General features: G+C 43.3%; 1 protein-coding gene across 1 annotated transcript in view; it reads left to right on the forward strand.

Annotated features, from left to right (window-relative positions):
• The window catches only part of ASPM (assembly factor for spindle microtubules), a 147,933-nt gene that overhangs the window by 103,995 nt on the left and 30,293 nt on the right, over positions 1-13,645 (forward strand). Inside the window, exons 17-19 of the mRNA XM_082266196.1 lie at positions 3,491-3,619; positions 3,846-4,040; positions 4,375-10,287. Of these exons, the coding sequence (XP_082122322.1) occupies positions 3,491-3,619; positions 3,846-4,040; positions 4,375-10,287 (6,237 nt within the window). The remainder of the gene's footprint in view (positions 1-3,490; positions 3,620-3,845; positions 4,041-4,374; positions 10,288-13,645) is intronic.

A 13,645-nucleotide genomic window follows, 5' to 3' on the forward strand; every position in this document is an offset into this window, starting at 1 on the left:
TGAGCAAGGTTTTTCCCTTGTCAATGAACAGTGGGGGCGCATCAAACAAATGTTAGAGGTGCCTAAGCGCTTTAAAAGGTGCTACCTTTTCGCCGACGTGGTATCTGCTAGATGGACCGCACCACCAAATGTGAATCCTCCAGTTTCCAGACTAAACAAGTCTACTGTGGTTCCGGGGAGGAGTCCCCGGTATTTACAGCCCCCGTGGATAGACGGATTGAGTCTCTGTCCTGCCATTTGCGTGTGATAGCGGGCTCAATAGTGAAACCGGTATTTGTGATCACTCTGGTGTCACAGACCATAACGGAATGGGTGAAGTTGCTGAAAGGTGACTTGGAAACGGAGCAGCTCTCGCCGGCCTAATAGAGCTAATGGACCAAGTGGTCCAAGCCCTTCTGTATATGTGTGATGCGGCTCCACTGGTAGCCAGAGTGTCTGCAGTGGGGGTTGCTATTAGATGCATAGTGTGGCTAAAAAAGCTGGTCTGCGGACCAGGCTACCAAAAAGGCTCTTTCTGACCTTCCCTTTATGGGGGGAAAGGTTGTTTGGATCCTCCCTTGATGAGTTGATCAAAGGCCTTATGGGTGGGAAGAGTACTCTTTCCCAATCCACCAAAGGCAAGGCACACGTAATAGACGGGGGCCTTCATTTACTGCTCATAGGTGGCCCTTTCGTACCTCCGTGTCGCAGGAGAAAGGAGCTAAGCCATTCATGTCTTCTGGGGGTTCAAAGAAGACATGGTTAGGTAAGCCGAGAACAGGCCAATCTGGATCTGTGGACAAATCCTCGTCTGCATAATGCGACGCCCTCACCTGTTTCTGGGGTGTGGGGATGTCTTTGCTTCTTTCTGGAACCATGGACTTCCTGGATTCAGGACAAATGGGTTCACAAACTGATCCGATCGTGTTACAAGATCGAATTCAGGTCCCGACCATAGGACATGTTCTTCCTGTCCAACCTCCGCCTATCTCCAGATTGGGTAACGGACCTACGAGAGGCGGTGCAAGATCTGCTGTCAGCCTGTCACAGGGAGTGATTGTGCCAGTTCCCTTTTGGAACGTTTTCAGGGGTTTTATTCAAACCTGTTCACTGTGCCCAGGAAGGGTGGCAAAGTGCGTCCAATCCTGGATCTCAAAGCTCTGAACCGCTTTGTGCGGGTACAGAAGTTTTGAATGGAGTCTATTTGCACAGTGGTGGCATCCCTACATCAGGGAGACCTGTTGGCCTCTATCGATCTCAAAGACACATATCTTCACATCCCTATCTACGCTGGACACCAGCGTTTTCTTTGCTTCGCTGTGGGAGAGGAGCACTTTCAGCTTTTGGCGTTACCCTTTGGTCTTGCCTCTGCTCCCAGGGTCTTCACAAAAGTGTTGGCTCCGATATTGGCACTTCTATGTCAACTTTTGAATGCAGGTGGCCTCAGAGCTGTCTAGTTTTGGTAAAACTAGACAGCTCTGGCAGGCAGGGCTGTACAGCTCAAGTCCTTGCTAAAACAGTTTACACCATGGGCTCAAGACTTCTGGGAATTTTGTCCCAATGCTGTCTTTTTTTTTTTTCCAATAGCTTTTTATTAAAAGTTTTGCAAAAAAACATACAAAAGGTTGAAATTTGAACATTTGTCAAGAAAGAATTAACTACATCAAAATACATTCGTATCAGGAACAATTTTATGATTCCAGAAAATTATGTGTATGGACCTAAGTACAAAACGTGTGTCTAAGAATAACGTCTGAAATCAGCAATCACCAACAACAGCCATGTATCATATCAGTGTATTAGATGACAACTGGAATCAAGCCATCTGGTCCATATAGAACTATACTGTTCAAGTAAAATTCATCATAACGAATGAAGAAGAGGAAGAAAATATCCTATTCCGCCCTGGGGCTGGGAGGATTCTCACTAAGTAGGAGCCACTCCGCTAAAGAAATCTGGATGAATAGGGAAAAAAGATGGAGCACCAGACAATCAGTTTTAAAAGTCAATACGCTTTTATTCTTGAAAACAGGGTGACGGTAAACAGATTTTGATAGATTACTGTCACCCCATTGACCACCGCCTTTTTTTCCCCCTTTGTTCTCCTTTCTGTTTTGAGTCATTTTTGTTTGAGTCACCCCCCTGTTTATTTTTTTTTTCTTCTGGGTCTTTAGCATCAGGATGAACCTCCGTGTCTTCCCTCTGATCATGTTGACAGGGTCCCTTAGCAGACATGGGGTTGGCCTCATTCTATCAATTTCAGAGATTTGTGTGGCTCTTAGGCTGCAAGTAGTCCCCAATTATGTTTGGACTGTTAGCACTTATTGCTGTTTGCCTGCCCCTTAATTGGGACAGCTCTTGGAGGTCCCAGCAATATATGACTCTCTGTGTTCCCCCAATGGATGAGAAAGAGAAATTGGGATTTTTTTTTTTTTTTTTTTTACACTGAATACAATAATTTTCTTGGAGTCCATTGAGGGACATAAGATGCATTTCCCTTAGGCCCCTTTCACACATACGGACTGTTCATTTCATCAGTTCAGTCACGTCAAAATGGATGAAGTATTCATCAGTTTTTCGTCTGTTTTTCTACATCCACTACCAATGCAAAAACTGATGAAAAACAGACCGTTTGGACGAAAACCATGTAAACTGACAATCTGTTATTTTAACTGAAGAAAAATAGGGCTTTCATCCATTCAAAAAAACGGATATCGGCGGAAGCGGATGAAAATGGATGTAAACGGATAATCATCCGTTTTTCCATAGGAATGCATTGATGTCCATTTTTCATCCATCAACGGATGGATGAAAAACAAACAAACGGTCCATATGTGTGAAAGGGGCCTTATGTGTATGATCATGCTCTTGGCGCTGCTGGCTACAAACTGAGGAATGCTAGGTAGAGTAGGGGTTTTCTCTGGGCTGACTAACATGTTTTTTTTAATATTGTCCAATTCCCCCCTGTATCTGGCAACATAAGCCAACAGTATACGACTTCCATTGTACTTTAATGGACTCCCGAGAAAATGTTTTTTATGGCCAGTACAAAAATCCTATTTCTAATATATGATGCCCTGCATTGCACTTGTTGGCCAGAAAGCCTGTTCTGTGCTCTCATCTATGGCTCAACTTTCCTGATGTTTCCTGATATTCCTAAACCCCACCTAGATACCCCTCTGTCTAGTAAGCATGCTGTTTTTTGGCATCTTCATTAGACAGAATGGAACTAGATTAAAAATTAGTTAACTTGTATCCCTTAATAATCCAAGTGAAATGAGGATCACAGGGATGTTCAAATTAAGCTAACAAAGATATAAGTAGGTGTAGTGTACTTACGTTTTAGAATGGCTGACAAAATCACTTTTTTGACAATGTACCAATCTGTAAATGAATGAAATTAAAGTAGATACGTACATTTGCTTTACTATCTCTTATTTTTTTTGTATTGCTCAAAAAAAATCACAATTTTGGACAGTCAAAATATAAAACCCATTTTTTTGTTTTACAGATTGTCATCACTTTCCTTTCCTTTCTCTGTGCTCGACTTTTGGATCTTCGTAAGGAGGCTAGAGCTGCAAGAGTGATCCAGGCAGCATGGAGAAAGTACAAAGTGACAACAGAAGAGCTGCTTCTACAGGTCAGTTCTCGAAAAGGACAAATCAAATGGGGCTTGATTTTCTTATTGTTAGCAAGAGTGTCTGATTTTTGGTTGGCATCCATGAATTTCACAAAAACATAGCCTCAGAAATAGTTTCCATATAGATCTAGTACTTCTAGATTGCTTGAGCTTGTGACAGCCGTGTTTAGTATTAGATAATTGCCTGTTTTATGTCTAGCCTAATTGTCCATAATTTGATTTGCAGAGAAAGCACAAGGCTGCCTCTGTTATTCAGATCGCAGTTCGCAAGTTTCTGTCTCAACGTTGGATTTTGAAGAGAACATCATCTGCAATAGTAATCCAAAAACACTGGAGAAAATACTTGGCTTATAAGGAGCTAATGAAATTAAAGCTTTACAGACAAAAGAAAGTTGAGACCTCTGCAGCCATTGTTATCCAGGTGTGTCCATTACACAAGAGGTTACGTTTTTTTGTGTTTTTTTTTTCCTATTCTTCCCAATAGGTCCATGGGAGTGAGGTGTGTGTGTGTGTGTGTGTGTGTGTGTGTGTGTGTGTAATTTTTCAATTTGGGTTACTTCCTGAGGTGTTTTTTTTTTTTTTTTTTTTTTTTTAATATAGAAATCAAAATTCAAGTACAAAATGGCAAAATTCCTGTAATTTTTTTAAAAATGTAAACCAATTTCATGATTTTTACTAGGTAAAACTCAAAACCTGATGTTTTTGTCATTGGCTGATTCAATGTTCTAACTAACAAGTGTGGTTTTATCTTCCAGAGAATCTGGAGATGTTATGCAGCCAGAAAATACTACATCAAGTTAAGAAAATGTGTTGTTCTTCTGCAAGCAAGAATGAGAACAAAGAGGGCTGTTTTGTCCTACAAAAAGACCATACATGCAACAACAACTCTTCAGAGGCATGTGCGCTCTTGGTTGTTGGCTAAGAAATATCGTGAAAACTTCTTACAGTTCAAAACGGCTGCTCTTACCATACAATCAGCTTTCAGGAGATGGAGATGTATAAAGCTACAACGAGAGACCAATGCTGTATTAGTGCTTCAGAAAGCTTACAGGAAGTGGCAAAATCATAAATTGGAAATGAAGAGAAAAGTAGCCACTTTAATTCAGTCCCTTTATCGCATGTCCAGAGAAAGACGTAAATACCTCTCTGTGCAAGCAGCGGCAGTAAAGATACAATCTCTCGTTAAAATGAGACAAAAGAGAATCCAGTATCTTGTATTAAGAGAAAAAGTGATCTTTGTCCAAACTCAGTTTCGTGCTAACCTAATAATGCGCAAAGAGCGCAAGTTCTTCCTCCAGATGCGGACAACTTGTGTTAAAATCCAGTCTAAAATTAAAGGCCTTTTGGTCAGAAAAGAAATCAAGCTGTGGCACAAAGCTGCAACAACATTACAAGCCAACTACAAAATGCATATGGCAAGAAGAAACTATCTTGCTATATACAGAGCTGCAGTTCTAATACAGGAGAGATTTCGAGCAAACAAAGTTGCTGCCTATCATAGAGAACGCTTCTTGCTCATGAAATGTTCTGCTATATGGATACAAGCAGCCTGCAGAGGTTACATCATTCGTAAAAGAATAAAAATTCAGCATCATGCAGCGTTATCCATACAAACCGCTTACCGACGCTTTGTAGCAAGAAAGCATTATCTTGGTATGAGACAGTCTGCCATATCTATTCAGCGATGGTACAGGGGACAGAAGCAATTGAAGAGAGATATGGAAGAATTTTGGAAAATGAAGAGAGCTGTTGCTACCATACAGTCAGCATACCGTAGATGGTTAGTGAGACGACAACTACAGAAATGGACAGTGGCTGCAATCACAATCCAATCAGCCTTTCGAAAATATATTGCTCAACGGAAATTCAAAGAAGTGAAGATGGCTACTTTGACCATACAACGGTACTATCGCGCTGTGCTTGTTGGCAGAAAGGATAGGCAAAAATATCTTTACATCTCTTTGCTCATAAGAAAAGTGCAAGCCACCTGGAGGGGTAAAAAAGCGAGGAAGGAGATTGAGACACAGCACAAAATGGCAACTTTGATGCAGTCATACTATAGAATGCATGTCTGCTACACAAAGTACAAAACCATGAAACAAGCTGCAGTGCTCATTCAGTGTCGTTACAGAGCGCACACAGCTGGTAAAGCACAGCGAGCAAGTTATTTAAATGTCAGAGGAGCAGCAAATCGTCTTCAGGCTGCTTTTCATGGATGGCAAACTAGAAAACATTTATTGCATCTCCACAATGCAGCTTGTAAAATACAGACCTCCTATCGCTCTTTCAGACTCAGAAAAGAATACCTTAGTCTAAAGATGGCAACTATCCTAATTCAGAGACGATACCGTGCTCTAGTTGCTGCTAAGTTGCAGAGAAAATGGTTTCTTTGTTTGAGAAAAAATACCATTAACCTGCAGTCTGTCTACAGAGGTATGAGAACAAGGCAAAGGATAAACCAAATGCAAAGGTCTGCAGTTTTGTTCCAGTCGGTGTTTAAAATGCAGAAGCAGCGTGCACAATATCGGAAAATGAAACGGGCAGCAGTGTTGATCCAGAAGCATTATAGAGCAATAAAGGAGGGAAGGAAGCAACATCAACAGTATTTGGCACTCAAGAAATCTGCTTGCACCTTACAGGCTGCTTTCCGTGGATGGCAAATTAGAAAACATTTACTGCATCTGCACAATGCAGCTTGCAAAATACAGACTTTGTATCGCTCCTTCAGACTCCGAAAAGAATACCTCAGTCTAAAGATGGCAACTATCTTAATTCAGAGACGATACCGCGCAATGGTGGCTGCCAAGTTGCAAAGGAAATGGTTTCTTTGTTTGAGAAAAAATACCATTAAGCTGCAGTCTGTCTACAGAGGCATGAAAACAAGGCAAAGGATAAACCAAATGCAAAGGTCTGCAGTTTTGTTACAATCCATGTTTAAAATGCAGAAGCAGCGTGCTCAATATCGGAATATGAAACAGGCAGCAGTGTTGATCCAGAAGCATTCTAGAGCAATAAAGGAAGGAAGGAAGCAACATCAACAGTATTTGGAGCTCAAGAAATCTGCTTGCACCTTACAGGCTGCTTTCCGTGGATGGCAAATTAGAAAACATTTAATGCATCTACACAATGCAGCTTGCAAAATACAGACTTCGTATCGCTCTTTCAGACTCAGAAAAGAATACCTCAGTCTAAAGGTGGCAACTATCTTAATTCAGAGGCGATACCGCGCATCGGTTGCTGCCAAGTTGCAGAGGAAATGGTATCTTCTTCTAAGACAAAATACTATTAAGCTACAGTCTGTCTACAGAGGTATGAAAACAAGGCAAAGAATAAACCAAATGCAAAGATCTGCAGTTTTGTTACAGTCGGTGTTTAAAATGCAGAAGCAGCGTGCACAATATAGGAATATGAAACGGGCAGCGGTGTTTATCCAAAAGCATTCTAGAGCAATAAAGGAAGGACGCAAGCAACAGCAACAGTATTTGGTGCTCAAGAAATCTGCTTGCACCTTACAGGCTGCTTTCCGTGGATGGCAAATTAGAAAACATTTACTGCATCTGCACAATGCAGCTTGCAAAATACAGACTTTATATCGCTCTTTCAGGCTCAGAAAAGAATACCTCCGCCTGAGGATGGCAACAATTCTAATTCAAAGACGATACCGTGAAATGTTGGCTGCCAAGTTGCAGAGGAAGTTGTATCTTCTTATAAGACAAAATACCATTAAGCTGCAGTCTGTCTACAGAGGTATGAGAACAAGGCAAAGAATAATCCAGGTGAAAAAAGCAGCAGTATTAATCCAGAAGCAATACAGGGCAATGAAAGCAGGCAGGAAGCAACAGCAACAATATTTAGAACTCAAGAAAGCTGTTTGCACCCTGCAGGCTGCATGGAGAGGCAAGAAAGCAAGGAATCAGATATGTCGCATGCACACAGCTGCAATAGTAATCCAGGCTTGGTACCGAATGGTCAAACAACAGCAAACTTTTAAAAATCTTAAAAGGGCCACTGTAATAGTTCAAAAACATTACCGTGCCTCTCAGAGGAAGAAACAGTTGCTAATTTTCAATAACACAAGAAAGGCAGTCTTATGCATTCAGTCAACTTTCCGTACATTAAAATTACAGCGTGAGTTTAGGGCGAAGCGTCAAGCTGCGGTTGTCATTCAAAGAGCTTTTAGGTCCTGTTTGGCAAGGCGCAGGTTTCTTATCCTTCAAAAAGCTACAGTATGTATTCAGAGAAGATTTATATTGAAAAAGCTGGCTGATCGTCAGAGGCAGGATTACCTAAAGACTCGGAGAGCTGCACTTGTTTTACAAGCTGCTTTTAGGGGTTTTCAAGTCAGACAGAAACTTCAACAAATGAATTCCTCTGCCACGGTCATCCAGGCGGCTTTTAGAATGCACAAAGAGCACATTGCTTATCTAAAGTTGAAGCAATCGACCTTCACCATACAGCAATACTACAGAGCATTTAAAATTTCTGCTCGTGAAAGGGAAACCTTCCTAAAGCAAAAGAAGTCAGCAGTAATAATTCAATCTGCATATCGTGGTGCAAAAGCAAGGCAGAGGATAAGTCAAATGAACAAAGCCGCTATCAAAATACAAGCCACATTCAAGATGCACCAGTGTAGAATCCAGTATAAAAAGTTTGTTTGGGCAGTCTGTGTGATTCAGCAGAGATACAGAGCAAACAAGCAAAGAGACTTTGATGTGCTACGGTATTCTTTTATTAAGGAAGCTACTTTCCTCATTCAAGCTGCCTACCGTGGCTGGCATGTCCGAAAAGAGATAAGAACCATGACTGGAGCTGCCACTGTTATACAGACACAAATCAGGACCTATCTTGAGCGCAAACGGTATCTTCTACTGCAGTCATCTGCACTTCTTATCCAGACATGGTACCGAGCTACTGTTTTAATGCGTCGCTGTCATTCTCAATACCAGTCTCTACGAAAATCTGCAATTTGTATACAAGCATCTTACAGGGGATTTCAAGTAAGAAAGGAGCTTGCCCTTAAACATGCAATGGCCATCAGGATCCAGTCTGCTTTCAGAAATTACAAGGCCTTGGTTTTGTATAGATCTAAGCAGGATGCAGCTAGAAAGATTCAGGCTTGGTACAGGTCAACAGTTGACAGCAGGTATACACGTGCATCATTTCTGAAGCTCCAAAGGGCAGCTATAGTTATACAGGCAGGTTACAGAGGAATGAGTGTACGCAAAAACCTGAAACTTAAAGCTAGGGCTGCCACCATAATACAGTCCAACTATCGCATGTACATTCAGAAGAAATGCCACAAAAGATTGGTGAAAGCCACCCAAACAGTCCAGCAGAGATGCAGAGCAAAGAAGGCAGGAGAGCGAGATTTGTGTTGGTACAAGGCTACAAAAAATTCAGCAGTACTGCTCCAAGCTGCTTTTAAAGGAATGAAAGTTAGAAGAAGGCTTCGAAAAATGCACTCTGCAGCAACCACTATCCAACGATTTTTTAAAGGTTATTTAAAAAGGAAGATGTATTTGAAACTTCGATCTGCAACAGTATTCCTTCAGAGAAGATACAGAGCTTCAGTTCTAGCCAGATCTCAACACTTAAAGTTCTTCACATATCGCAAACCTGTAATGTGTCTTCAGTACGCTTATGGAGCATGCAAAGAGCAGCAAGAGCTTGAGTCCATGTCCGGAATGTACGGACTGCAAATGGCCTATGGAGGTCAAACAACCTCAACTGTTCTACAACAGAATTATTCTGTTTATCAAACCTATGTGCTCCGTGAAAGAGAGTGCTACCTAAGGCTTCAAAATGCTGCTGTTGTCCTTCAGGCCTCATACAGAGGCATGAAGAGTCGTAGGAGTGTAAGAAAAATGCACGATGCAGCTACCATAATTCAGGCTTTTTATCGCATGCATAGAAAAAGAAGATCTTACCTGAATATTCTACAGGCAACAAAAACATTACAACTACATTTTAGAGCAACACTTTTGAAGAATGAGACAATGAAGCAGTACAATGTTCTTAGGAATGTGGTATTATCAATTCAACGAGCTTTCCGTGCCAAAAAATCAAGAAAAATCAAGGCTGCAGTTGTTATCCAAACTACTTGGAAGATGTATCGGGAAAGAAGAGCCTTTATAAAGGCTAAATCTGCAGTGGTGAGCCTTCAGGCTGCATTTAGAGGCTATAGGACTAGAAAGAGACACAAACTAATGGTGGAATCTGCCTGTCATATACAGTCTTGGTATAGAAGATGTCGCCAAGTCCATCTACATAGAGTCCAATATTTGTCCATGCGAACTTCTGCTATTGTAATTCAGTCTGCTTTCAGAGGTTTTGTTGCACGCAAATGTGTTAAACAGGAAAGATCTGCGAGGATACTTCAATCTTACTATCGTATGGCTGTCTGTCGGAAACGGTTCCTGCAGCTTAGAGCATCTGCCATAAAATTACAGACTTACTATCGAATGCAAAAGGCTATGCAGATGTATAAAAAGAAGAGCGAAGCTGCACTGAAAATTCAAAAATGGTATAAATCTCTCCTTACTATGAGATGCCAGAGGGCTGCTTTCTTGAATGCACGGAAGCAAATAATCCTTGTGCAAGCAGCAGTCAGAAGGTTCAACGCCAAGAGGTTGTTTAAGAGAATTCAACACGCTGCATTAATGAGCCAGGTGAGTTCTTAAATCTAGTTTACACATGTTCAAAGGACAGAAACCCTCGTTTGTACCAAATACATTTTAAATGCAGTTTCAATTGGATTTTTTTTTTTTTTAATATACCCCTTAACCATTTTATTAACCGATTTTGAGGGCAAGCAATGTCTGAATGTTAAAGTGATACTAAAGGCACATTTTTTTATTATATATTTTTTTTAAATAAAAAAGAGTTTCTATGTGTCTGCCTTGTGCAACAATATTGCATAGGTTGCTTTTCCGGCAGTCCCTGCTGGCGGTGTTAGCTCCTTCCTCCTTTAGCAAGCCAGGTGCTAAGGAGGCACTCATGTATAGGCGGTTCCGAGTAGGGCTATATGTGTCTATACACTTATATTGCCGGTAAGCCACACCCCCGCTCCCTCCTAACAGGAATTTGATAGCTGTTCCTGTGAAAGCAGGAAGTGAGGAGATCGGTGCTGGAATGGTGACTTGAAGTCAGGTAAGTGTTTAGGGGAAGAGTGAGGGACATGAAGGGGGTAGGACATGAAGTGAGTTGGTTTTTTTTTCACCTTTAACCACTTTAATACAGGGCACTTCCCTCCCTTCCCGCCCAGGCCAATTTTCCCCTTTTAGCGCTGTTGCATTTTGAATGACAATTGCGCGGTCATGCAACACTGTACCTACACCAAATTTATGTCATTTTCCCCCCACAAATAGAGCTTTCTTTTGGTGGTATTTGATCACCTCTGGGTTTTTTCCTTTTTGCTAAACAAATAAAAAAAGACCGAAAAGTTTGAAAAAAAAAAAAAAAAGTTTTTTTTGTTTAGGTTATACAATTTTGTAAATAAATAAGTTTTTTCCTGCACTGATGAGCACTGATGAGACTGCACTGACAGGCACTGATGGGGTGGCACTCATGGGGTGGCACTGATGGGGTGGCACTGATATGCGGCACTGATAGGCACTGATATGTGGCACTGATATGCAGCATTGGTGGGCACTGATAGGCGGCACTGATAGGCGGCATTGATGGACACTGATAGGTGGCACTGACGGGCACTGATAGGTGGCACTGACGGACACTAATGGGCACTGATAGGCGGCACTGGTGGGCACTGATTGGCGGCACTGATCGGCACTGACAGGCGGCACTGATGGGCACTAATGGGCACTGATAGGCGGCACCGGTGGGCAATAATGGGCACTGGTGGGCGACACTAAAGGATGGCAATGATGGGCACTTGTGGGCAGCACTGATAGGGAGGGCACTGGTGGGCAGCACTGATGGGGAGGGCAATGGGGGGCTCCCTGAGCCCTGATTGCCATCCCTGGGGTCATAGTGGGCATCCCTGGTGGATCTAGTGGCATCCCCCCCCCCCCCCCCCCCGAGGGTCTGCACTGGTAATCAATGATCTGATTACCAGTGCCGACCCCCCTCCCCCCCCCCCCCCTGTCAGGGGAGCCGCCGATCGGCGCTCCTTTACTCGTGCCTGTCAGGCACGAACTAAGGAAAGCCGATCAACGGCTGTTCCTTTTTACTATGTGACCAGCCGTGATTGGACACGGCTGATCACATGGTAAAGAGCCTCCGTCAGAGGCTCTTTCCCGAGATCGGAGATGCAGGGTGTCAGACTGACACCTCGCATCACCGATCGCCGCTCTGCGCGCCCCCGGGGGGCGCCCAGAGCTGTGTTATCCTGCCGCCGTCATATGACGTCCGGTCAGGATAACAACCACATTCCCGCCGTCAATTTGTAATAGGGCGGGCGGGAAGTGGTTAAGCAGAGTTGCACCCTTTTTTAGTTTGTTCCTCTGATCTCAATGGCCCCTGGCGTGCACTCCTAAATGGATTTTTTAAAGTGTTTTTTATTACCTTTATTTAATTTATCCGGGCGGCACTTCAAGTCCTGGCTGCCTAGGCAATGACGTCATAATGCGATTCCATACCGAAAATGACGGGATCGGGAGGAGTACCCTGTAATCAACAAACTGTGCCACAGTGTCATTGCTGCACAGGGGTGAGATTGGGAGGTGCATACTGGGTAGCCAGCTGCAACTAGTCCTGGAAATACACAGTAGCGGGCTTCAGAGGCCCACATCCTCGATGGCCCCTGCAGATCATGTTAGATATTACAGATTTAAAAGTAAGAAGCATGAAGACAGTTTGGACAGTATCCACATATTCTTATAAAAGTACAAACAATCACGAGGAACTTTTATAAATAAATAAATAATTGATTATGCGGACTGCAGCTCCGCTTTAATGCAGAGAATTCATTAAAGCGAAGCTCCACCCAAAAACGGTAGTTCCACTTTAAGGCCTCCTTCCCTGCTCTTGTTTGTGAAATTGAGCTTTTGGGAAGGAGGGGGGGAGGGGGTACCTGATTTTGGCAGATACCTGCTCCCACTTCTGCTCCGATCGCCTATGCGATCGGAAGCTGAAGTTCTCCTCCCCCCCCCCCTCCTGAAGTCTTCTGGGACACGTCAGGTCCAAGAAGACTGTGAGACCAGTCACCGAGCGCCGCCAGCGATTGCGCAGTGGGCACCTGGCTGCGAAGCCGCAAGCTGTTTCAGCCGTGTGCCCAAAGATGCCAGCGAGGCAGAACAGGAAATGCTGGGGAAGCAACACCGCTGGATTGTGGGACAGGTGAGTGGCTGTTTATTAAAATTCAGCAGCTACAGTTTTTGTATTCAGGTTTTTGCTGCCTGTGTCCCAGTTCCAGAGATACTCCTCCATTTCCTATCTGGCCTTCTCCATATATAGGGCATAGATGGACAAAATGGGTGTAAGATCACCAGGTAAAAACAAAGTTGGATAAAAGCCTAAAAATGGCAAATTTAATGCAACCATCACATCTAAGAACTGGTAAGCCGCAATATATTTTATTTTTGGGTTTAGATACAATTTTATGGGCCTGTTTACTCCTTGCTGCCTTGAAAGTTGGAAACAGCTGCTGGAGTGCCGTGCGATGACAGTGTTACAGATGTGCTGCACACTTTTTTACTTTTACTTTTTTGTGTGAGCTCTTATCAAATGTTATACCGTGACATTTCAATAAGTTCTATTGGCCACAAGCTGATGGATTACGTCCTGTTCTTTTAACCACTTACCGCATATCGACGTAGGGCTACGTCGGTAAACTTTGCGGGCTTATACCGGGATAATGCCTCTAGCTAGAGACATCATCCCGGTACCGTGGTTTGAAGCCGACGGTCAGCTTTCCGTCGGTAACGACCGATGCGGCTCGGGAGCCGCTCGATCGTTACCCGGGGGGGGCGGGAGGGGACGTCCCCCCCCCTCCCGCCGCCTTCCGTGGCTTTGCTCGGGGCTCCCGTCCCACCGGGAGCCCCGAGCACCCAGCCGGCATGTCCGCCG

This window comes from Pelophylax lessonae (assembly GCF_965119305.1).
Source record: "Pelophylax lessonae genome assembly, chromosome: 8".
NCBI lineage: Eukaryota > Metazoa > Chordata > Amphibia > Anura > Ranidae > Pelophylax > Pelophylax lessonae.